This window comes from Acipenser ruthenus, chromosome 10, assembly GCF_902713425.1.
Source record: "Acipenser ruthenus chromosome 10, fAciRut3.2 maternal haplotype, whole genome shotgun sequence".
In the NCBI taxonomy this organism is placed as follows: Eukaryota; Metazoa; Chordata; class Actinopteri; order Acipenseriformes; family Acipenseridae; genus Acipenser; species Acipenser ruthenus.
The window spans coordinates 52,336,529-52,362,835 of record NC_081198.1 but is presented as its reverse complement, the minus strand read 5'-3'; the positions used below and the strand labels follow the sequence as shown (position 1 = coordinate 52,362,835).

General features: G+C 43.9%; 1 protein-coding gene across 1 annotated transcript; it reads left to right on the top strand.

Moving 5' to 3' along the window:
* Positions 1 to 11,435: 11,435 nt before the first annotated feature.
* On the top strand, positions 11,436 to 25,099 carry LOC117401219 (uncharacterized). Its single transcript, XM_059032614.1, has 7 exons — positions 11,436 to 11,443; positions 14,356 to 16,166; positions 19,754 to 19,928; positions 20,756 to 20,960; positions 21,365 to 21,942; positions 22,226 to 22,371; positions 22,753 to 25,099. Exons 2-7 carry the CDS (start codon positions 14,386 to 14,388, stop codon positions 23,549 to 23,551), a joined length of 3,684 nt encoding a protein of 1,227 aa, XP_058888597.1. The 5' UTR covers positions 11,436 to 11,443; positions 14,356 to 14,385; the 3' UTR covers positions 23,552 to 25,099.
* The last annotated feature ends 1,208 nt before the right edge of the window (positions 25,100 to 26,307 follow it).

Sequence of the window (26,307 nt, the reverse complement as noted above, 5' to 3'; positions counted from 1 at the left end):
GTGTGATTGTATAGCTGCAGCTGGCTGGGCTCCGGAAGGAGACAGAAAGACAGACTCACTGTGCTGCATTATGTCGCAGTCTTCTTGAAGAGAACAATGTAATATAATGCGCTCCCAGCCTACTATCCTGCTTCACTGCTCATTGTTCCAATGGCACACAAAGGGCATTCTGTCAGCTCCGATGTTGCACCATGAGATTGAATAAGGCTGCACGCGGCTGTTTGTTTGTTGGGCTGCTGGTGATGACTGCTGGGTCAATCTGACAGACCCTCCATCTCAATCTCGTTGGGCAAAAGTGAAAGCAAAATTGTTCAGTGATTGTTTTCCCTGCTTCTGTGACAGACAAGAGCCAATTACTGCTAGTTTTGTACTGAGCACAATAGGGAGTGTGTTGCTTGCTTTGGCTCTAGCACGGTGAGTGATACAAATCTACTACCACTTATGTTATTCCTTGAAATAAAATGATAAATGTTGCATTCGTTGTAATAGGGGCTACATTCTTTACCTTCAGGATGTATTTCAATGTCCAGACAGGGCAATGTTGTATGCCATGTGATTGCCCTTGCATTTACTCTACCACATTTGTCCATGTTTTTCTTTTCTTACAATGCTTTAGAATCTCTTCTTTCACACGTTTCTGTGTTTTCACTGTAGTACAAAAAAGGTAGATCATAGGGCCAGTTCAGAATTTAATAACTCGAGACTCAGGGTAAACCGACGTCACAAAATCTGTTCACATGATCAGTTCTAGAGCTTTCAACCTCATCTCTCCGGCAGGGTGTGAGAGTCTGTAACTGCAGCTCATCGCACAGCACTGCCTGGTACGTCTTCGATGAGCGGACCTCGAGGCACTGTAATAAGCCCTTGTTCCGTGCACTGGAAGGGCATGAGGTGCAGTTGTGACAGTACTCTCTGTGTGAGGAGAGTAACAAGGCTTGAAATGAGCAGTGACAGCATCTCATTTGTTCCTGCTCTTCTTTCTTTCACAGGCTTATCTCAACGTAATGTGTGGGCACCACAAGAGCTTAACATCATTAATAAGGAAGAGGAAAGATTTCACTAGCCTCTGTCATTGCATTATCTGAACTCTCTTACCATTCTTCAGCCTAATGGGCTGGCGTTTGTGGCTGGTGTGGGTTGTACAATAGCTTCATATCTGGACACATTCAAGGGAATCCATTAGGAAACAAAGAACCAAACATTAAGCCCCAGGACAGCTGTCTCCACCACATGGCATTAGAGGAGCCTTCCGTTCTGTTCTCTGATGTGCTGTACAGTCCAGCAGCCTACTGTCATTGGTCATGTTTTACTTTTCTCTTTGTTTTGTTATGTGGGGGGGTGGGATGACCGATGCGTTGACTACAGCAATGCATCAGCAATCCAGGCTTACGAACAGGAACTCTCATCTCTCCAGGCTGAATTTCTCATTTGAATGCACCTTTTGTACAAAGAAACCTGATTAGGATTTGGAATGGATTCTGTAGTTAAGATGACTGTAGGGCTGTGTATCTGAGATGGCATTGTGGCAATTGCATATGCGCCTTACCACTGCTGAAGCAACATCTTAAGAAAGCATTTTTTTTGCAATGGTTGTTATAATTGACCAGATTTAGGTTACCCTTGAGAATTTTGTATTTTTTACACTGATTCTCAAAAAGAACAAGTTGCTGAAAACTGCATGCATTCTACCGGTATGTAAAACCCTTTCCCTGGGAGGCATTGTACATGTCAGAATGAAGATTGACAAGGTATTTAACCATTTGACTTGTTAGAATATGAAGCACGTACGTTCATCTGGCACTGAACCGACAGCAGATTCAGACGACATACACAAGTCAACACCCAGTGCTGTAATTGCAGATGACAGGTGTGTGAAGTGGCTGCTTTTTTCTTGTCATTTTTCACCACCGGGTTAATGACAGCTAGTAACCTGATGTGTTAATAATGACGTTGTTTTGCACACTGTCCAGTAATTCTATATGCTTTTAGAGTGCTCCTCTCCATAACACACTGGCCTATGCAAGGAGGAAAGAGGTGGGGCCGGGGTTGCCATTGGTTTCCCCACTGTCTCAGCGATACTTCTCTAATTCACCTAGTGTCATTAACTGTGTCCCTAGAACCCCACTCACACACAAGAAGCGCACTCACAAACAACCACAGGCATGGAACCATTTAAAGCCATTCTCCTCGTAAAATAGGCTTTGGAATCCAACAAAAACAATGACAAAACCAGCCGTCAGGGTTCTTCTCAAAAAGTACAAACCACAAATATAAAATCCCTGTTTCGTTAGTATTTAAAGTTCAAGGTCCAGCTCCCGTGTATCGTTCCTAATCAGGGTCGGGGTCAATTCCTGTTCTTCAACTGTTTCCATTTCCAATTCCTGTTCTTCAACTGTTTCCATTTCCAATTCCTGTTCTTCAACTCTGTTTCCATTTCCAATTCCTCTTCAACTCTGTTTCCATTTCCAATTCCTCTTCAACTCCGTTTCCATTTCCAATTCCTCTTCAACTCCGTTTCCATTTCCAATTCCTCTTCAACTCCGTTTCCATTTCCAATTCCTCTTCAACTCCGTTTCCAATTCCAATTCCTCTTCAACTCTGTTTCCATTTCCAATTCCTGTTCAACTCCGTTTCCATTTCCAATTCCTCTTCAACTCTGTTTCCATTTCCAATTCCTCTTCAACTCCGTTTCCATTTCCAATTCCTGTTCAACTCTGTTTCCATTTCCAATTCCTCTTCAACTCCGTTTCCATTTCCAATTCCTCTTCTACTCTGTTTCCATTTCCAATTCCTCTTCAACTCCGTTTCCATTTCCAATTCCTCTTCAACTCCGTTTCCATTTCCAATTCCTCTTCAACTCCGTTTCCATTTCCAATTCCTCTTCAACTCCGTTTCCATTTCCAATTCCTCTTCAACTCCGTTTCCATTTCCAATTCCTCTTCAACTCCGTTTCCATTTCCAATTCCTCTTCAACTCTGTTTCCATTTCCAATTCCTCTTCAACTCCGTTTCCATTTCCAATTCCTCTTCAACTCTGTTTCCATTTTCAATTCCTCTTCAACTCCGTTTCCATTTCCAATTCCTCTTCAACTCTGTTTCCAATTCCAATTCCTCTTCAACTCCGTTTCCATTTCCAATTCCTGTTCAACTCTGTTTCCATTTCCAATTCCTCTTCAACTCCGTTTCCATTTCCAATTCCTCTTCAACTCTGTTTCCATTTTCAATTCCTCTTCAACTCCGTTTCCATTTCCAATTCCTCTTCAACTCTGTTTCCATTTCCAATTCCTGTTCTTCAACTCTGTTTCCATTTCCAATTCCTTTTTAAAATCCAGTCCCGGTTCCCATTCCCATTCCCATGTAATCAATTCAAACACATCACTGATCAAAATTACAATTTGCAGTATTCTGTTAAAACAATCTTCTCACAATGGCAATAAAATTACTTCAGTTAAAGTTACTGTTAGTCAACTGGCTTCAAATGAAAGCAGATGAGCAATCTAAAATATCAAAGGAATGGGAAATGGAATTGGAATTAGAATTTGAATTGAAGAACAGGAATTGAACCGACCCTGTTCACAATCCATAGTCCTCATTAGAGGAATGTGCTGTTCTATTTGCTTTACCTACGCAACACAAACGCTTCCTCGCTTTTCTATGTTCCAATTGCATTTCTCATAGCGTTGCTCCTTTCAAAATATCTTCAAGTACACACATCTTGGCAATATTGCAATGTTTTATTTGTTAGAATGAAGCTGTCAGTGTGCGTCAGTAAGTGTCTCTTATGGTAGACTAGTTTCCTTGTGGCTAGGTTTCAGCCCCCTTTGAGAAGTATTTATGGTACCTAGTCATAGCATGGACCTGTTAAATCCTATCCCAGCCACAAAGCTGGATTCCATTATAATGCAGTGTCTATTTATGAGTCATACCAGCTCCCTGTATAGACTGTACTTGCTGCCTCTCCTCAGCAGCTAAACAGACTCACAGAATTATAGTCGAAGGTAAAGGGGTCAGCAAGCGAGTGCATTCCAATGCTGAGAGGGTGTGCTGCAGCATATTAAAAACCGTTTTTAATCCCATCACTCACTTCAGACTCTTGATTTATAACCTTCGCTACAGAAACATCAGTCTGGCTTTTCCCACTCCCAGTGTGCTGTTACGTCAACCCCAGTCTAATAATCTGCATTGGAAAGGCAGACAGTCGATGCCTGGGATTTTATTAAATGCTTTAATTGATTTAACATCAAGGCAAAATTAAAAGGAGCTACTTTGATTCAACACAGGTCAGCATCATGACTGTTAAACTGGCTTGTTAAACTGAGTACTCAAGTGGGCGCTCAGGCATGCAGATTACAGTCCATCAAAATAATTGCACTTTGTGAGCACATCATGTCTGCTCTCCCTGTCTATGTTAATACATACAGCATGTTCAATTTGTGCATTTAAGGACCTACTGTTTTATCCCTTGTTTAACCAGTGACATGTTTAGAAATGTTTAGAAATTGAATGTTTCCTCTATACCTCCTAATTTATTTAATGTAGAATTCCCAACAGCAATTGGTTTTACATCCTATTAACATAACCATTAGGTTATTGTAACTTATCTGCATGAATTAGTCTCGCTTTATGAGCGTGCGTTGAATTTGTGTAAATCCTTGTGTTTTATCCCATCCCCCATCCCCCACTCCCTGCTCCCATTCATGAACAAAAGATTCTGTGCCTGTAAGTTGCAATGGTGAGGAATGTAGCTTCTAACTGAAGGCCAGCAGTATTGTATTGATTCAATTTCACAGTGTCTCAAACCATCATGTAAATAACAACAGTGGCTCATCTGTTACAGTAGAAAAACAATCAATAGTTTTTTATTAGCCGGGCCATGTGACGACAGAGACTTATTAATGGGATTACCTGCAAGGCGCTGATTCACTGTGTCAGTGTATCTGAAAGGTTTAAAGAGACTCGTGAAGAATGGATTGTGCAGTCCTGTTCCAGCACAGAGGTCAAAAGCTGCACTGGCAAATAAAAGCAGCCATGGCCACGCTACCTTCGGGGGGCACTGGCTCACACTGAATCCCATTCCGCTCTGGGACTGGCTCACACTGAATCCCATTCCGCTCCGGGACTGGCTCACACTGAATCCCATTCCGCTCCGGGACTGGCTCACCCTGAATCCCATTCCGCTCCGGGACTGGCTCGCACTGAATCCCATTCCGCTCCGGGACTGGCTCACACTGAATCCCATTCCGCTCCGGGACTGGCTCACACTGAATCCCATTCCGCTCTGGGACTGGCTCACACTGAATCCCATTCCGCTCCGGGACTGACTCGCACTGAATCCCATTCCGCTCCGGGACTGACTCGCACTGAATCCCATTCCGCTCCGGGACTGTGTGTGTGGAGGGTTGGCCTCTGTGTTCAGTGGATAGTGTGTGTGTGTGTGTGTGTGTGTGGAGGGTTGGTCTCTGTGTTCAGTGGATAGTGTGTGTGGAGGCTTGGTCTCTGTGTTCAGTCTGTAGTGTGTGTGTGTGGAGGGCTGTTCTCTGTGTTAAGTGGATAGTGTGTGTGTGTGTGTGTGTGTGTGTGTGGAGGGTTGGTCTCTGTGTTCAGTCTGTAGTGTGTGTGTGGAGGGCTGTTCTTTGTGAAGGCCTCTGTGTCCAGGGGATACAGTATGTGTCGGGTCGACTCAGTTTAGGTTTATGCCTTGGCACCTGTCCATCAGGTGGGCGAAAATCCTTTTTAAGCTGAAGGAACACAAAGCCACTTTTTGAGGAACAGGCAACTTTGCTGTATCAAACCCCAAGTCTCCCCTTGTGCCTTGCAGTGGCCTGAAACCAAGTTCCAAACCACAGTGACTTTGTGTTCCCTCAGCTTTAGGGTTAAAAAACGTCCAATAGAGGGATTAACACTATAAGTGACTGAGAAGGTATTACTGTCCTTCCCAAAGCTCCACTGCCAGAGAGGAGGTGAGTGTCGCCAGCAGCAAAGCATGGGAAAGTCTCAGCATTTCACTGTCTGTAGGACTTGAGTGGCTCCTTATAACCAGGGACCAGAGTCGATTAAAACAGTAGCTTGGGTCACGGAAATGCATATATTGGCTCCACAATGCATGTTCAAGTGTTGGATATGGTGCTTTATACAGTAGAGAATATATTTCAGATGTATATTGAATAAAAGTATGTTGAGCGATGTTGGTGCGTTTGTTTTTACCATGAAAGATTGTCTTTGTTTTAGCTGCATTGAAGGCTGCAGTAAATATGTGAAGGATATCTCTAAGTTGAGATTGTACAGTAGCAGGTGCATGTTACATAACAGGTTTGGTTACCAGCTTGTTTTCAGCTATGTAAAATTGATTCGGACAGTTTGCAATTGGGCCGAAGGTGGCCTTCATAAAACCTGAGACCTTGCACAGCTGACTGTCCCTGACAAGGGCAGACAGCTATGTGCACTGCTATGTTACAAGCAGTTCCATTGGGAAAATGGATTACTATTACATACCTCCTTCCTGCTTTTGAATTATTCTGCATAATGTATCTCAAACTTCAATGTCTTGCTTGGCTGGAACTGTTCGTTCGGAGTCTCTATGCAACAAAAGATATTCTGTACATTCTTACTTTCTGCCAATGCAATGTATTACCATTGAAAAGCATTTACAAAAATGATGTCAGCCTGGATCCACAGCATTCACAGCACAGTATACTCTAGAGTACCATGGGACATTACAATCATACTGTACAGACCAGAGCTCTATATGAACTGCTGCTGACACCCTGTGCATTGGAGTTCAGCCATTTCATGAGTCCATCCAACTCCAATGCAAGCAGCTCCCAGGGGCACAGCAACGCAGGGCTCACAGGTTCCCATCTACAGGGTATGGGATTAGTGCTTGCATAACTGGAACACCAATGGTAAAATAGATCTGCAATCAATTTGACTTGCATTTCAAATGAAAAAATGAATGTTAATCAGAGGGTTGAGATATAATGCAGTGTCATTGTTCTTCTCTGTGATAGATGCTTTGAGACGCACAGCTCCTTCATGATGCATGCTATACTGTCGAGTCTTTAAAAAATGATATTGATTGTTCAAACACAGCAAATGAATGTCATGTTTTTATTGATTGAGAGGAGCACGGGTAATGCAATGTTCATTGCTGTTAAAGAAGTGGAAGCAGGAAACATGGTGACAGTCATGCAGAAATGATTAGAGAGAAACGATCTGTATTAACGGCTGCAATCAGTGATCATTTTAATCAACTAGTGCAAATCAGATTTTGTTTAAAAGACTATTGAGGTTAGGAAATATGTTCTTGTGTAGAACCAAAGACAGACATCCATCCCAACCTTGTAAGCTACAATGTGCAGCACCAAAGAAAGCATATCCTGGCATCTGACGCTACCCTGTCATGTATTCAGGTACATTGAAATGACTCAGAAATGGCTTCATACATCAGACTGGAAAAATGACCTTGTCTTGTCAAGATAACCTTTTTTTCTTCCTCATATATTTCAACTTGTGATACATTCAAGACAATATGGCTTACATACATCTTATATACAGGCAGCACTGTATCGCTGTACTGGTACACTGAATAAAGAACAGATGTTTTATGGCTGGGTAAATGCTGTAGCTTTAGGCTACTATACTTTAAAATGCCTACAGGGACGTATTTTTTATCGAATGCCTTTTTAATAGAAAATCTGAAAAGCAGCCTCATTTTATGAACAGTATACTTCTTGTAGTAGACCAGATGCTGAGATTAAGCAAGGAGAGTAATCACTGCTTTGCTTTCTGTATTGACTAAACATTTGACAGATTGCTTAGCAAAGCAGTAAACACAAAGAGAGAGACGTTACCCAGTCCTCAGTCTGTTATTCTATGTAATCCGTTTGTAACTCACAACGGAACAGAGCTATTGTATTAGATTAGAGGCTTTGTTAAAACATGAGCCTGGTTATTATAAAGCAAGCTTGCTGTGAACCTATTTATTGATTTTACAGAATGGAGGCCCGCAAACAAAAACTTGTTGTGTTTGGTTTTTCTACATCATTCCTGTTACAGTACGAGAGTCAGGTCAGTTTAACTGAGTCATTCCTGTTACAGTACGAGAGTCAGGTCAGTTTAACTGAGTCACTCCTGTTACAGTACGAGAGTCGGGTCAGTTTAACTGAGTCATTCCTGTTACAGTACGAGAGTCAGGTCAGTTTAACTGAGTCATTCCTGTTACAGTACGAGAGTCAGGTCAGTTTAACTGAGTCACTCCTGTTACAGTACGAGAGTCAGGTCAGTTTAACTGAGTCATTCCTGTTACAGTACGAGAGTCGGGTCAGTTTAACTGAGTCACTCCTGTTACAGTACGAGAGTCGGGTCAGTTTAACTGAGTCATTCCTGTTACAGTACGAGAGTCGGGTCAGTTTAACTGAGTCATTCCTGTTACAGTACGAGAGTCAGGTCAGTTTAACTGAGTCATTCCTGTTACAGTACGAGAGTCAGGTCAGTTTAACTGAGTCATTCCTCAGTACTGAGATGCCAGTTCATTACAGTATGTAGTAATGTGGGTTTCAAAGCAGGTCTGTACTGTGTCTGTGTCCGTGCTTACAGAACCTCAGAATAAAGGGTTCGGAGAAAGGGTGCGCATGTTAAACATGCATAAACACCCACGCTCAGCACAGAAAATGATGACATTCTCCACAAATATTCCACCTGTGTAAGTATGCCTCTCCACTATCAAGGGCACTTGAAAAACAAAAAATAGAATTTCAAAAGAATTTGTAGAATGGAAAATGAGGATTTACAATGAGATTCCTTTTGTAGACATTTTCATTAACAATTACACTTCAGAATAAGTTCCTGTTCCTGTTCATTTTAAATGTTGATTAAAAGGGTTCTTATGAATCAGTGCTACTATTAAACAAACAAAAAAGTGTATACTTTTAACACCGGTACTTTATTTTCAAAACTTTATCTGCCATTATTCAATCATCTATAACTTTAAGCAATCATAGCTGATATAGAATTACTTAAGAGAAACTTGCAACACATAAAGACGTTTATTTCTACATTTCTTTTACTAGCTAGCCAAGATTTCCTGACTTTCAAACCACTACTGCCCATCCTTATTATTAGAATAAAAACTTTGAGTACAAATCGCGTCTCGCCTCACGTTCAACACTAAATGAGATGTCGGTGGGTATATAAATGACATTGGAATTCCTTAAACTGAAGTTCAATCACACTCTTTTGCTATACTGAGCATCAAAAGAAACGTATCGCTTATATTTGGATAAAATTCACTAGATGTGATTGAAAAATGACAAACTCTGTTTTAGAGCAGGTGCAGTGACTTTTTTATTGTGCTGATTAACAATTGACATCACGAAGATGCTGCAGAATGATCTGTGGATCTCGGGCAGGTGTTGTGACTCTTGGTCTCCCAGTTCGTGGCCTGTCATTGACAGAGTGTGTCTGGTTATACCGTCTCGCCAGGTTTGAAATTGCTGGCTGTGAGCACCGAAGATGGCGTAGTCCAGCCTCCGACATGCCAATCGCACGAAGGCGCTGCTCTCTTGACAGACGTGGCATATTGTATTTTTTCCGTGATTTTCTTTATTGCTTTTATTCAGGCTTGCAATTCAGCAGCTGAAATCACTCCATATCCAGTGTCCTATCAACTGTCTCACTAATTAGGTGATTAAGTGCATATGCTTCAGTCACAGTCACTCAAGCGTGTCATGGTCAAGGACGAATGATTGAGTGATTAAAAAGAAATCAGAAACATTTTGTCAATGTCCATCATTTATATACCTTATTTTTATGTGTAAATCAATGTGTTATAATAGTGATACATTTCTTTTGATGCTCGGTATATATCAATGCATAACCTTAATCGACAACACAGGCCCCTACCTGCTTAACACACCCCTAAGTGTATTTCAATCAACTTCAGGCGATTTACATTTTTATATTAATGAAGCTGTTCATTCTGTAGCTAACCCAAATGGTAAGTCTCAGTGCTGGATACCTGTCTCAGTGCTGGATACCTGTCTCAATGCTGGATGCCAGTCTCAGTGCTGGATACCTGTCTCAGTGCTGGATACCAGTCTCAGTGCTGGATACCAGTCTCAGTGCTGGATACCTGTCTCAGTGTTGGACACCTGTCTCAGTGTTGGACACCTGTCTCAGTGCTGGACACCTGTCTCAATGCTGGATACCAGTTTTCAATGCTGGATACCAATCTCAGTGCTGGATACCAGTGTCAATGCTGGATACCAGTCTCAATGCTGGATACCAGTTCAAACTGTACCCAATCCCCAGCCTGTTCACAAGCACTGGATATCTGGGATGTGTTGCAGAGCAGCAGATTGATTATTGCACTGGATAAAACTCCTGTTTCCTGTGGAAGGGTTTTGCATTGATATCTTTTCTGTTTGCTCTTTCAGCCTGGATCAGATCAGGACACTCCAGACCATGTACCTGTGTGCGATGTCAGAGACAACTCCAAAGCACTTCAGCAAGTCAGATGCTTGGGAGTGAGTCAGTAACCTGATACAAAACCAGAGCCCCAAAGCACGAGTGCAGGACCGGATTACAATGGGGTGAGTACAGCAAGCATGCAAAACCAGAGCCCCAAAGAACGAGCGCAGGATCGGATTACAATGGGGTGAGTACAGCAAGCATGCAAAACCAGAGCCCCAAAGAACGAGCGCAGGACCAGATTACAATGGGGTGAGTACAGCAAGCATGCAAAACCAGAGAGACCCAAAGAACGAGCGCAGGACCGGATTACAATGGGGTGAGTACAGCAAGCATGCAAAACCAGAGAGACCCAAAGAACGAGCGCAGGATCGGATTACAATGGGGTGAGTACAGCAAGCATGCAAAACCAGAGCCCCAAAGAACGAGCGCAGGACCGGATTACAATGGGGTGAGTACAGCAAGCATGCAAAACCAGAGCCCCAAAGAACGAGCGCAGGACCGGATTACAATGGGGTGAGTACAGCAAGCATGCAAAACCAGAGAGACCCAAAGAACGAGCGCAGGATCGGATTACAATGGGGTGAGTACAGCAAGCATGCAAAACCAGAGCCCCAAAGAACGAGCGCAGGATCGGATTACAATGGGGTGAGTACAGCAAGCATGCAAAACCAGAGCCCCAAAGAACGAGCGCAGGACCGGATTACAATGGGGTGAGTACAGCAAGCATGCAAAACCAGAGAGACCCAAAGAACGAGCGCAGGATCGGATTACAATGGGGTGAGTACAGCAAGCATGCAAAACCAGAGCCCCAAAGAACGAGCGCAGGATCGGATTACAATGGGGTGAGTACAGCAAGCATGCAAAACCAGAGCCCCAAAGAACGAGCGCAGGATCGGATTACAATGGGGTGAGTACAGCAAGCATGCAAAACCAGAGAGACCCAAAGAACGAGCGCAGGATCGGATTACAATGGGGTGAGTACAGCAAGCATGCAAAACCAGAGCCCCAAAGAACGAGCGCAGGATCGGATTAAAATGGGGTGAGTACAGTAAGCATGCAAAACCAGAGCCCGAAAGAACGAGCGCAGGATCGGATTAAAATGGGGTGAGTACAGCAAGCATCGAAGAACAATAAATAAATGGTTTAGTCCACGTGGAATGCAATTGACAATCAAATAAATCTGATCTCTACAATTGTAAAGAATATATTAATATATCATATAGTGATAACATTTTCATTCAGCAATAACATAACTAGTGCTTTTCAACCTTAATATCCCAGAGATGATTAACTGCACTGAGACAGCAGAGCTGGAGCCAGCCGATTTATACCAATTACAAGAGTGAATAAGTCAAATGTGCTCTGTTGTGTTTTAATCTGCCAGTCACCCCTGATTCATTCACAGAATGCCAGAGGCTTTACTTGCCATTTGTAAAATTGCACTCTCTTTGTCTCAGAAACTTGCTGATCTACAAAATATGTGGTGTTCATTTTTTGTGACAATTCGAAACACACAGGGCTGGATTCTCAAAGCGATTTACTCCGAATCGTCATTAGCGCTGTAGCAGGGCAGCGGCAGGAAAGAGACGCAGAGACTTACGAACTGCAGTGAAAAGAACAAATGTGCACTTTACTAAATGAGACAGAAACAAAAGAACAAATGAACAGTTTACTAAATGAGACAGAAACAAAAGAACAAATGTGCACTTTACTAAATGAGACAGAAACAAAAGAACAAATGAACAGGCACACGGGCCAAAACAGAAAGGGTTAAACAAAATACAAAAACTAACAAAAAAAACACAAGACACAGTAACAACACGAACTCTAACTCACCAACGGCTCTCCCTAGGGGAGCCCTGGGCTCTCCTGTTATAAGATGGGGCTGCTCCCAATTATCACCAGCTATTCCATTTAGGAGCAGCCACATTCTCACATGTTTTTGGCAGGGACAGTCCCTGCCAACCACCACCAAAACACACACAAACACCAACACTATTTACAGACAGCACTCTGCATATGACATGCCTTTTAAACCCGGGATAATTCTGGTTGCTCTTCTTTGCACTCTTTCTAGAGCAGCAATATCCTTTTTGTAGTGAGTTGACCAGAACTGAACACAATATTCTAGATGAGGTCTTACTAATGAATTGTAAAGTTCTAACATTACTTCCCTTGATTTAAATTCAACACTTTTCACAATATATCCGAGCATCTTGTTGGCCTTTTTTATAGCTTCCCCACATTGTCTAGATGAAGACATTTCTGAGTGAACATAAACACCTAGGTCTTTTTCGTAGATTCCTTCTTCAATTTCAGTATCTCCCATATGATATTTGTAATGCACATTTTTATTGCCTGCGTGCAGTACCTTACACTTTTCTATATTAAATGTCATTTGCCATGTGTCTGCCCAGTTCTGAATGCTGTCTCGATCATTTTGAATGACCTTTGCTGCTGCATCAGTGTTTGCCACTCCTCCTATTTTTGTGTCGTCTGCAAATTTAACAAGTTTGCTTACTATACCACAATCTAAGTCATTAATGTATATTAGGAATAGCAGAGGACCTAATACTGATCCCTGTGGTACACCACTGGTTACCTCGCTCCATTTTGAAGTTTCTCCTCTAATCCATGTGCATGCATTTCCTTGAATCCCTACTGCGTTTAGTTTGAGGATTAATCTTTTATGTGGGACTTTGTCAAAAGCTTTCTGGAAATCTAAATAAACCATGTCATATGCTTTGCAATTGTCCATTGTCAATGTTGCATCCTCAAAAAAATCAAGCAGGTTAGTTAGACATGATCTCCCTTTCCTAAAACCATGCTGACTGTCTCCCAGGATACTGTTACCATATAGGTAATTTTCCATTTGGGATCTTATTATAGTTTCAATAAGTTTACATATAATAGAAGTCAGGCTTATTGGTCTGTAGTTACCTGGTTTGGTTTTGTCTCTCTTTTTGTGGATCGGTATTACGTTTGCAATTCTCCAGTCTGCATGATCTTGGTTAGCGGTTTGTAAATAACTTCTTTCATTTCTTTGAGTACTATTGGGAGGATCTCATCCGGCCCAGGGTATTTTGTTATTTTTAGAGCTCCTAGTCTCTTTAACACTTCTGTCTCTGTTATGCTAAAGTTATTTAAAACAGGATAGGATCAGGTCGACATGTGGGGCATGTTGTCCGTATCCTCCTTTGTAAAAACTTATGAAACGTAATCATAAGTTGATCTTGCTCTGCCACAAGCACATTTTCTATTCTGAAAGAAAAAAAAAGTTTTGCATTTCTAAAATTAATAATACACAATTTTATACAAATCACAAGCCATTGAATGAAAGGTCTGAGTATTTCTGGATCGGTAACTTTGCTGGTGTGTTTCTACAATCTGAAACGGTCATGCTCATGGCAGTTTGAGTAATGGGGTTTAAGAACCCAGCCCTTGTAACAGGGAACAGGTTTTTAGATTTGTGTTTGGGGTCACCGGGGTTAAATGTTTTTGTGCATTGAATAGCTTTAATCGATTCAGAAGTGCTTGCTACTGTATCTTTATACCCGATTTCATTTGTGGATTATACTGGGGCTTTGAACAATAGATGAGAAGAGACGGGTTTGTTGTCTTCAAATATTTCATTGAAACAGGAGACCTAGAATCAGATTGTGCTCCTTATGAAATGTAAGATTTATCTTTACACTGCATTGATCTTTTCATTTTCTTACTCTTTACATTGCCTTCTAAACTGTGTAACATGTTCAAACTTTTAATAACATGTCCCTATTGTGCTGCTGTCGATAATAGTAATAGTAATAAAACTCCCTTTGTTTAAGAATGTATGATGTAACAGATGCATCCCGTTCATTTGTGTTTGTATTTTCCATCTTCACAGGGCATTTGTCCTCTGGGTTTTCTTGGAATTATGGAGTCGAGGACTTCAGCAGCCTTAATGCCAGATGTGAAAGCCACACCATGTGACTGCTCAGCGGCAGGATCTCCTGCTGGCTGCAGCATTGACTCTGAGAGATGTCTGAGCAACCTGCCGGCGTCCTTGTCTGTCCTTGGAGATCCCTTGTCCACCTTCTCCAGTCCAGCTGCTGTGCCGTACAGCAGCCTGCACAGAGAGCTGGGGCAGTGCCAGGTCATGCTACGCTGCCACGGCCTGGGTCCGAGGTGCTGTTCCACGAGCAGCGTGCACGGAGAGCAGGGGCAGTGCCAGGTCATGCCACGCTGCCACGGCCTGGGTCCGAGGTGCTCTTCCACGAGCAGCCTGCATCCTGTAAAGCACGTTGACCCGCGGCTGCTCCCTGTAGAGGAGTATGCTGCCAAGTGGGCCAGCCTATGTGTGAACAACACCAGGAGCAGGTTGTATCGGAGCATGGAGAACATTCACTGGACCGCCGTGTCAGACTCCAGTCTGTACAGTTTCAGCCCTCCATTAAAAAGCGTGGACAGCGAGTTTATCTTTCATTGCACGGCCACCAGCCACTGGTACAACTCCTCCTCCTCCGAGGGACCTCTGGGGTCCGCTCTGGACAACACCCCCTTGTACTCCCAGAGAGTGCCTGTGCGAAGAGACCTCCCTCTGTTTACCAGGGCTCCACAGTGGCTCTTTCCTGCGCTGGATGAGAAGGTCATGAACGGAGATGCCATAAGAGGGTTAAAGGAGAAGCTAAGACTTCAAAGCATCAAGGTCTCAGAGCCTAAGAAACCGATACGCCCCCCCCAAGCTTCCTTGGGTGAGCCAGTTGCTAAGGATTCTATTGAGAATGGGACTCCCAGGAAGTGCAGCAGCGGTTGTTCAGTAGACTGCTGCGAGAGGCCTGAGGAGCGCTCCTCTCCGAGTCAGTGCAGCACTGCAGTGAACAGGCAGACAGCCTCGTTTGCCCGCAGGATAACCAGCCCCGAGGAGATCAAGCAGGAGGTTAGGAGAAGACTGCAGCTCAGGAGGCAGAGCAGCACCCCAAACCTGAACCTCCACTCAGTGGAGCAATGTGGAGAAGTAGTGAAATCCCAAACGTCCGAGTCCATTACGCAGCACAGCAGCAAAGCAGAACGCAGGGAGCTGTCACTGACGGCTGCGGGCAGGAAGAGGTACTCAAAGGGACGGCTGCACATCCCTACTTTTGAGGAGTTCAAGAGCATGCGAAAAAGAGAGACCGGTCAAGCCTCAGCCGTCGAGGGGACGGCTCAGAGACCAAGCGAGGGAGGCTCCTGGGCAGAGGAAGGGGCTGCTGGTAAACCAGTCACAGAGCAGACGAGTGAGGGGGGCTGCCAGACAGCTCCACAGGAAAACCTGAACAACGTGCCTCCTGCAGACCCGGGATGCTGCTCAGAGAGGGTGGAATTTGAAAGCAGGTCATGTGACAGCAGGGGTCCTGCGGAACAGCTCAGTTGTCAAGAGGACAGTGCAGCCCCTGACAGCACCTGTCAATCAGAGAGTCTAGTCAGCCCAATATGCACAAGTCCGATACCGAGGTCTCCCTTACCCCATGGGGGAGGGAGTGGGGTAAACCAACATCAAAGCAAAAAGAAATTTAGCAAAGACTTCTCCTCTCCGGATGAACCTCAGGCAGCCGAGACCCAGTCTACCTGCTGCCCGTCGCTGCTGCTCGAGGCGACCGATCTGTCCAGCTACGGGGCTAAAATCTGCAAAATGAAAGAGGGGTTCATTGGCTCAGCTTTCGATCTGATCAAGAAAAGGTAAGTCAAGCAAACTGCAATAAATAAGTGATAACCAAGAAAAAGCTTTCTGTATTGAAGTGCGATCTAACAAAACTGGAATACTTACAATCAGGTTACTGTAACTATAAACTGATTGCAACTATTCCAGTTCAAGCAATTAGACTTGAAGTGAAAAACATTGCTCACACTCTCAGCTGACCACCATTAAATGCAAAACATTTCAGCGTGATCTTTATAACACAGCTGAGAGACCCACCCCTATTTGGGTAGAGTGCCTAATTGTAATTTCCATCACCTTCAAATATGTAACCAATTTAGATAACAGAAAACCTCTTGATGGAATCCCATTCAATACAGAGGTACTCTAGATGTGGCCATACATACTGTATACCAAGTTGATTCAATGGACCTGGAATTACAGAGTTCTACAGCCAAAGCATACCAGTTGTATCAGATTTATACAGTTCAAACCCTGCAGGAACCCTCCTGCTTTATTGTATTTGTTCTCTCTGTTCATTCAGGTTCAATAGTTATGAACTGGCACTCACTAGTGTGCTCACTATCATTATTATTCATGAGAGCTGACCATTGAACTTTAGCAGTGACTGCTTATTCAGTTTACATCCGCCTGAGACAAGATTAGGAAATGCTCACGCCACACTGCGTTTCCAGGATTTCTTGTGATAATCAGTATGTACGGTGGCGTTCAAAGCAGTCTTAAAATGTGTATGTGATTAAAATCGGCCCTGGAAACGATGCTATTTCTCTGTGTTGGCGTCACACTGTAAACGATGCTATTTCTCTGTGTTGGCAGGGCACTGTAAACGATGCTATTTCTCTGTGTTGGCGTCACACTGTAAACTATGCTATTTCTCTGTGTTGGTGTGACACTGTAAACGATGCTATTTCTCTGTGTTGGCGTGACACTGTAAACGATGCTATTTCTCTGTGTTGGCGTGACACTGTAAACGATGCTATTTCTCTGTGTTGGTGTGACACTGGAAACGATGCTATTTCTCTGTGTTGGCGTCACACTGTAAACGATGCTATTTCTCTGTGTTGGTGTGACACTGTAAACGATGCTATTTCTCTGTGTTGGTGTGACACTGTAAACGATGCTATTTCTCTGTGTTGGCGTGACACTGTAAACGATGCTATTTCTCTGTGTTGGCGTGACACTGTAAACGATGCTATTTCTCTGTGTTGGTGTCACACTGTAAACGATGCTATTTCTCTGTGTTGGTGTGACACTGGAAACGATGCTATTTCTCTGTGTTGGCGTCACACTGTAAACGATGCTATTTCTCTGTGTTGGCGTGACACTGTAAACGATGCTATTTCTCTGTGTTGGTGTGACACTGTAAACGATGCTATTTCTCTGTGTTGGCGTCACACTGTAAACGATGCTATTTCTCTGTGTTGGTGTCACACTGTAAACGATGCTATTTCTCTGTGTTGGCGTGACACTGTAAACGATGCTATTTCTCTGTGTTGGCGTCACACTGTAAACGATGCTATTTCTCTGTGTTGGTGTGACACTGTAAACGATGCTATTTCTCTGTGTTGGTGTGACACTGTAAACGATGCTATTTCTCTGTGTTGGCGTGACACTGTAAACGATGCTATTTCTCTGTGTTGGCGTCACACTGTAAACGATGCTATTTCTCTGTGTTGGCAGGGCACTGTAAACGATGCTATTTCTCTGTGTTGGTGTGACACTGTAAACGATGCTATTTCTCTGTGTTGGCGTGACACTGTAAACGATGCTATTTCTCTGTGTTGGCGTGACACTGTAAACGATGCTATTTCTCTGTGTTGGCGTCACACTGTAAACGATGCTATTTCTCTGTGTTGGTGTGACACTGTAAACGATGCTATTTCTCTGTGTTGGCGTGACACTGTAAACGATGCTATTTCTCTGTGTTGGCGTGACACTGTAAACGATGCTATTTCTCTGTGTTGGTGTGACACTGTAAACGATGCTATTCCTCTGTGTTGGCGTGACACTGTAAACGATGCTATTTCTCTGTGTTGGTGTGACACTGTAAACGATGCTATTTCTCTGTGTTGGTGTGACACTGTAAACGATGCTATTTCTCTGTGTTGGCGTCACACTGTAAACGATGCTATTTCTCTGTGTTGGCGTGACACTGTAAACGATGCTATTTCTCTGTGTTGGCAGGGCACTGTAAACGATGCTATTTCTCTGTGTTGGTGTGACACTGTAAACGATGCTATTTCTCTGTGTTGGTGTGACACTGTAAACGATGCTATTTCTCTGTGTTGGCGTCACACTGTAAACGATGCTATTTCTCTGTGTTGGTGTGACACTGTAAACGATGCTATTTCTCTGTGTTGGTGTGACACTGTAAACGATGCTATTTCTCTGTGTTGGTGTGACACTGTAAACGATGCTATTTCTCTGTGTTGGCGTGACACTGTAAACGATGCTATTTCTCTGTGTTGGCGTGACACTGTAAACGATGCTATTTCTCTGTGTTGGCGTGACACTGTAAACGATGCTATTTCTCTGTGTTGGCGTGACACTGTAAACGATGCTATTTCTCTGTGTTGGCGTGACACTGTAAACGATGCTATTTCTCTGTGTTGGCGTCACACTGTAAACGATGCTATTTCTCTGTGTTGGTGTGACACTGTAAACAATGCTATTTCTTTCTTTCATGTGTCATTTTTCTAAATTGGTTAAGAAGCCCTCAATATTTCCTGGTCAGATGGGTACAGACAGTGTACAGCTTTGTTGTTTTGGGGAAGTAGTCCATTAACATCTCTAATACCTGGAATAGTAATAATAACACATTTATGCATCAGAGGATTTCTTCTATGTGAAATACAACACTGTGATTGTGATCATGTTTTTTGTCCTGTATGTGTCCCTGTGGACAGTGAAATACTCTTACTCTGCAGGAACAGATGCATTTCTGAGCTCTTTCATGAATTAGTTTTAATACAAATGCAACTTGCAACCTATGAATCATTAATGTGTCTTGGCTGAATGGCTCGAGATTATCAAAGCTGTGAAAAACACGATGAATTGCATCCCATTGCGTGAATCCACTTTGAAATGAGTTTCAGGCTAGCTGAGCGTATCTCTCCCTGTCCCTGCCTGTCTGTCTACTTATCTACCTGGGTAGCTGTTTGTCTCTGTTTTTACCTAAGAAAAACAGATCCAAATTAGTTCATGAAGATGTAAGATCTGATTGATTTTTCATCACGCAGTTGATGTTGAGGATGACCTTTCCTCCTAATTGTAATGTCTATTGAAAGAGCCGTGTGATATTGTAATGTCTATTTAAAGAGCAGTGTGGTATTGTAATGGCTATTCAAAGAGCAGTGTGATATTGTAATGTCTATTTAAAGAGCAGTGTGGTATTGTAATGTCTATTTAAAGAGCAGTGTGGTATTGTAATGGCTATTCAAAGAGCAGTGTGATATTGTAATGGCTATTTAAAGAGCAGTGTGATATTGTAATGTCTATTTAAAGAGCCGTGTGATATTGTAATGTCTATTTAAAGAGCAGTGTGGTATTGTAATGTCTTGTTGGTAGAGTGATAATAATTCAGGGCCTGCTATCTTATTGTCCCCAGCTGCAGTGCAGAAACCGCTGCCGAGGCTCCGGTCACGGCCTCACATGACGTTGACAAAGCTGACATCACTGCTCAAGGGGAAAGCAATCAATCCAGAGCGGTTTCCATGACGATGAGGGCCTGCAGCATGGAGACAAATATCCAGCCTTCTGGAGCACAACCTGCAGAACCATGTGTAAGAATGCTTTAACATTATCAACTACCTGGGGAGACACAACCCAGCCAGAAAGCTTTAACAGTATCAACCTTTACCTGGGGAGACACTGCCCAGCCAGAGAGCTTTAACATTATCAACCTTTACCTGGGGAGACACTGCCCAGCCAGAGAGCTTTAACATTATCAACTACCTGGGGAGACACTGCCCAGCCAGTTTAAAAATCGAACAGCAAAATGATCTGGTAATGCTAGGGAAGTGGCACTCGGCTCTGTGGCAATGTGTTGTATTGTGCAATGCATGATCAGAATACATGATGAGAAGGTGACAGACCATAGAAAGCGTCATCTTAAAGAAATCTCTCCTTTTCTTTTTCATTTCTAAAGCACTGTAAACTGAGACTCTCTGTAACTCTGCATGCCTGTGCCGTCTGATTTCAATCTAAGACATGTCATCAAATCTGTAAAATCCGTACAACAACGTAATGACTAAGCTTAGGGGTTTTGTTTCATTCGCTTATACTCATGCGTCTGCATGCATACTGCCACCGATAAAACAAAGGCATGCTTGTCCTCTCCTTATCCAAAATGATTTCTGTTTTGCAAAACTGCCAGTATGGGTTAACACCTAGATCTGCCTGCCAGGCACTGAAACAGGTTTCCAAACATTGTGTCGACAGTGTTGCATAGAGTAGGTATTGATCTAAAGAGTCATACACACACACACACATATACATACGTACAGACAGACAGACATATATACACCTACAGAGAAACAAAATAGAAATCTTTACCCTGCAGAACTGCTCCCTTTTCAAGGTGTCCCCTCCACTGTATTTGTCCTTTCAGCACCCCAGCCCTGCTTGCCGGAGGTCCAGCTCAGACGCTGCCTCTGATGCCCCTGAGTCCGTGAAGGCTCAGAGAGAGTGCCGGCTGCGGCCCCACTTCAGCGACCCCATGCCTGCCGACGCTGCCAAGAGGAAGCAGCTGGAGATGAAGATCGCCGCAGCAGCCCGGCTTCACAGCCAGCGAAGGCACCAGGAGAGAGAGGCTGGTACGAGCTGAAAGCACAGCGCAACACAGTGGAACAGACAAAGGCAGAGTGTGCAATAGTCTGGGGCCTCTCTATGCAGTGTATGATAGTTTTGTGATGTGGACAAATAGACACCAAACTCACCGTAGTTGTGACCTTGAGCCGGATTCTTTTCTAGACCAATGTTTGAAATGGGGAAGAAAGTGCCGGTACACACCACTCCGCATTCTATATGCCACTCTGCAATCTACCTGCAGTTAACATGCAGCAATTGTTTTAATATTCTTAGAGGCTGTGGTCTCACTATACAGCACTGTAGATGCTGATTGTCTGTATTGCTTTCACTATTGCCTGATTGCAAAAGTAGAAACCCTTTTAATTCAAGTCCAGAAAAAACTATTAAAGTGCACCTGCTTTCTCCCCAGGTCCGGTTGTGGCCAAAGTAAACAGCGTTCACAGCTGCGGGTCGGAGCCCAAGACAGGGCAGGACGGGGGCAGCCCAAACACCTCCCACCGAGCCAAGCAGCGCTGGAGCAGCCTGAGCAGCGACAGCGGGGTCGTGGGGCTGGCCGACGACAAGGAGGAGGAGGAAGCGGAGGAGCCGCGGAGCGAGGTGGAGCGAGCAGACAGCGGCATCAGGACAGCCATGGCCAAGAACTGGAGGAAGAGGCAGACAGACATCAAGGCCTGGGAGTCTCACAGACCGTGCTCGGACTGCGGGGAGCGGGACTCTGTGTCGGAGCCCGGGGCAGGCAGGCGGGACAGTCTGTGTGATAAATGTGTGAAGCTGAGGATCGAGCGCAAGGAGGCCATCCTGGAGTTCATGAACACCGAGTGCAGCTATGGGGAGGATCTGAGGATCATCAGGGAGGAGTTTTACTTCCCCATGCAGACGGCTGGACTCCTGACCTCCGAGCAGCTGTCTGTGGTGTTCAGCAATGTCCAGGAACTCCTAGAAGTGAATGAGAAGTTCACCGAGCTTCTGCAAGACGGTATCGATCAGGTGAGCTGGCAACACCATACTCTGGATTTTATACTGCCAATAAACCAAAGAGAATTGCATTCATGTATTTTTACAATCAGTGTTACACTCTAACAATACACAGAATACAAGCCAAGACAAAGAATCGTGTTTTCTACTGTATAAAACAAATCTCAGATGGTGGTCTGATCCACAGGGTGGTCCAGTTACATTATTTCTCATTCTCTGGAGTGCTGTGACTCGCTCTCTTCAGTCCTTACAGTGTGTCTGTCACTGTTTGTTTGTTTGTTTTTGTTTTTTGCAGGGAGATGAAGATCTTCTGAATGTGTGCATTGGCGAGATATTTTTAGAGTTTGTCAACATGCTTCCAGCATTTCAGACCTACTGCCTCCAGCAATCCACTTCAATCAACATGCTCAACACCCTGGAGAAAGAGAAAGAGCTGCTCAGGTGTGGAGAACTAAACCACACTGAAAGTCAGGCTTCAATTACAGTGCCTATACAGAATAGACTGTGCTTAGTAGTAAGATATTTTGCCTATCCATCTTTACTGCTGTATTTATGATCAGAATACTGTGTTGTTTTATTACTACAATATAATTTTTTCGATACAATATTATTTCATGTATAGTTGATATAGGTACATTTCATGAATTGTTATCATAATTGTTGCTGAATTCATGTATGTTACATACTGTAGGGCTTTACTGGTAAAGCTCAGCCTATTGTTTGTGTGTAAACAGATCTAATGGAGTCATCATGTGCAGGATCACTATTGAACCCGACGCTACGCTATTAATGTCCTGCTTTTTTTTTTTGTTGTTGTTACAGGATCTTTCTCGACGTCTCCCAAAACGATAACAGCGCTCTGCGGCGCATGAACCTGCGGTCCTTCCTGATGGCGCCGCTGCAGAGAGTCACCAAGTACCCCTTACTGCTGAGCCGGATCAGCAAAGCCACCACAGAGAAGCACCCGGACCACAGAAGCCTGCGAGAGGCCAAGAGTCGCGTGGAGTCCCACCTGGAGCACATCAACATGAAGAGCAAGCAGGAGGGCGGCTCCTGGTCCCTGCGCTCCTTCCGCCGGGACAGCCGCAAGAACAGGGATGTGATCAACATCGAGATGAGGGAGCTTTCCATGAAGAGCGCGGGCTGGCCACGGGAGAGCACACGCTTCGTCATGGAAGGCCAGATGCAGCTGTCCCAGCCTGCAGACGGGCAGTGGGTCAGGAAGGGCAGCAAGGCCCTGAAGTTCCAGAGCGTGCACGTGCTGCTGATGGTCCACATGAACCTCGACGGGGGGGCGTCTTCGGACAGCCTGGCCCAGCGGGAACCCGTGAGAGAGGCCGTCCTGGTGCTCATCAAGGATAAGAGCAGCGGGAAGTTGGCGGTGCTCAGGGAACCCGTCCGTCTCAGCAACTGCGTGGTGTCTGCAGACCCGGACTGTGACGACACCTTCGAGCTGCTCGACATCCAGCGTGAGGCCTTCGTGCTCCGAGCGGCCGAGAGGTCCCGGACGCTGCAGTGGTTCCGCCAAGTCAAGAGGTACTCCCGCGAGCTGGGTTTCTGGAAGAAGAGGCGCAATGCCCTGCCGAACATCATGATCAGCACTGTGCATACCCGCTCCTAATACCATGATCAGACCAGCTCCTAACATCATGATCAGCACTGTGCAGACTGGCTCCTAACATCATGATCAGCACTGTGCAGACCCGCTCCTAACACCATGATCAGCACTGTGCAGACCCGCTCCTAACACCATGATCAGACCAGCTCCTAACATCATGATCAGCACTGTGCAGACCCGCACCTAACACCATGATCAGACCAGCTCCTAACATCATGATCAGCACTGTGCAGACCGGCTCCTAACATCATGATCAGCACTGTGCAGACCCGCTCCTAACATCATGATCACGCTGTGCAGACCGGTTCCTAACATCATAATCAGCACCGTGCAGACCGGTTCCTAACATCATGATCAGCACGTGCAGACTGGATCCTAACATTATGATCAGCACCATGCAGACCGGCTCCTAACACCATGATCAGCACTGTGCAGACTGGCTCCTAACATCATGCTATCCAGGAGACTCAGGATATGATATAACACTGGGTCCCGAGACCAATGGAGCACAATGCAGTCGCTACTTTTTTAAATGGATATAAAGTAAGAAAGTGGAGGAAGTTGGACCGTTAAAAGAAATTACAAGAGAGCACTCATTAGAATTAAACGCAAAACAGAAAACGCAAATGAATGGCATAGTTCTGGGCCCACCTGGAATTGAGCAGTTTCAATGTTCTCTTTGACAAAACTAAACAATTACTGGCTGAGACCATGAATGTGGCTTTTGGTGTCCTGTCCCGTTGGCGAGATGAGGTTAAAAGCTCATAACCACGAATGCAGATGAGCCCGGCTAACGTTAAGACACTCCCTTGCGGTGCGCCCAGCCGTCGCCCTGTTACACTGACATTAAAAAAAAAAACAAAAAAAACCACATTATTTTACCTTTTGGAGAAGGAATAATGAAGAACAAAAAAGTTCTATTCTTACTGTTGGGTTTCTGTGTTAAATTCTTAAACGATAACGCATGAGTGATAATTAGTAAGGGGTAACAATGTTATTTTGTGAACGTGCACAAGCTACTGAAAATATGTTATGGAGCATACTGTACCATTATGAACTGTGACACTAAACCCTTCTCTGAAATTTTATTTTTGTTTGTCTCACTGCAAATTTGTTGGAGTGTTCATGATACCTGATAAAAAGAAAGTCAATTCTGTTGACTGTAGTTATGTCTACTTTTATCACTGTATTTAGCAATAATATTTATTTTCATGTGTTGCATCTGCAGCAGAATCTGGAAAAAGCGTAAAAAAAGAAGGTATTTCATCCAACATAAATAATGTAAAAAGTACTGTGAACCAAAAGACACGACTGGTTTAAATGAATGGGCTCAAAGTATTATAGAACACCCCTTGATTTATGTAACATTCTGAACATACTGTTTTGTTTGCAAATTCAATCGCGTTACTGTTTTGATGTTGTTATTAATCCAAGGGTCATAAATCCACTGAGGGATTGCTCCTGAAGCAATCTTACTGAGCGTTATGCCCTATAAGTTAACATTGCCTTTTGTGTGAAATATTGTGAATTATATAAAAAGTGAAATGTAAACATGTTTTGTCATAAATTTGAAACCCTTCTGGAATACAAAGAGAGTATTATCTTGCCAGTGTCCTCGGTTTATATGCAAATATGACAAGAAGAGTCTATGAACACAACAGCTTGTGACCCAACCTGACAACTGGAATGATGCTGCAGCTGGAGGCAGGTTTTATACACAGCGCAGCTATGGGTGGGAGCTCCTTGTTTCTTTAGTGTATTACGGCAGGGATGGCCATGAGACTCCTATTGCACAGCAGTTTCACCCCTTCCAGGTTTTAGTATGTGCTTGATTAGCCACAGTGTATAGGTAACAAGCAGCTCAGGTGTGTCTTATTACATTCACAGTAAACCCAGGAATGGATCAAACCGCTATGCAATAGGAGTCTGACTGGCAGCAGCACAGCAGCCAGTGTGTGTGAAGCATGTACGGTCTCACACTGAAACAGCCAAGCCCACTGTCTGCCAAGTTTACTCAAGCCACCAGCTTGGAACGCTAGCAGAATTGTATTTCGTATTGTGTAGCCTGACATGCACAGAGTATCTCAGAGCCAGAAAGCACTGCCTTTTATGCATGATGGAATATTTCAAAAGATTTTAAATGAATATTTAGGACTTGGTTGGACCTCATGCTTATGGTGTTTTGTGGTAGCAATAATAACAGAGGGGTTCGGATACAAGAGAAAAGCTTCACAACACCAGGAGGCGCAATGCACAATGAAACAATGTTAACCCATCAGTGGATTTTGTTTAGCTTGTATTATCCTGAACCAGGCTCAGACCGTTTACTCAGCTTCACATATCTTTTATTAGAGGCTTTTTCATTACATTTTTGAACAGGCATTAAAAATCAGTCAAAAAATAGTAGAACATTAAATCTTACTGCTGAAAACACACCCCGATAACAACTAGAGCACTTCCTAAAACAGTTTAAACCATTTTCACATTTACAAAAGAACAAAACAGAAATAAAGCATTTCTATGCAATTGAACAGAATGGTCTCTCAATGTCACACCAAGTGCTTCTATGAAAAGCTTTTTACATTTCTGAAGCCCTTTCATTGTTACGTGCACGCACTGCGCTGACAGGAGAATCACAGCAGCCTCCTGCTTTTCATTTAGTTTCTTTAAACACAGCGTTCCTGTTGTGCAGTAGTGGAGTTTGTACCAAGTGAGAAACAGCCACACAATGGGCCTGGCTGATTCGGGATTAGCAGTTT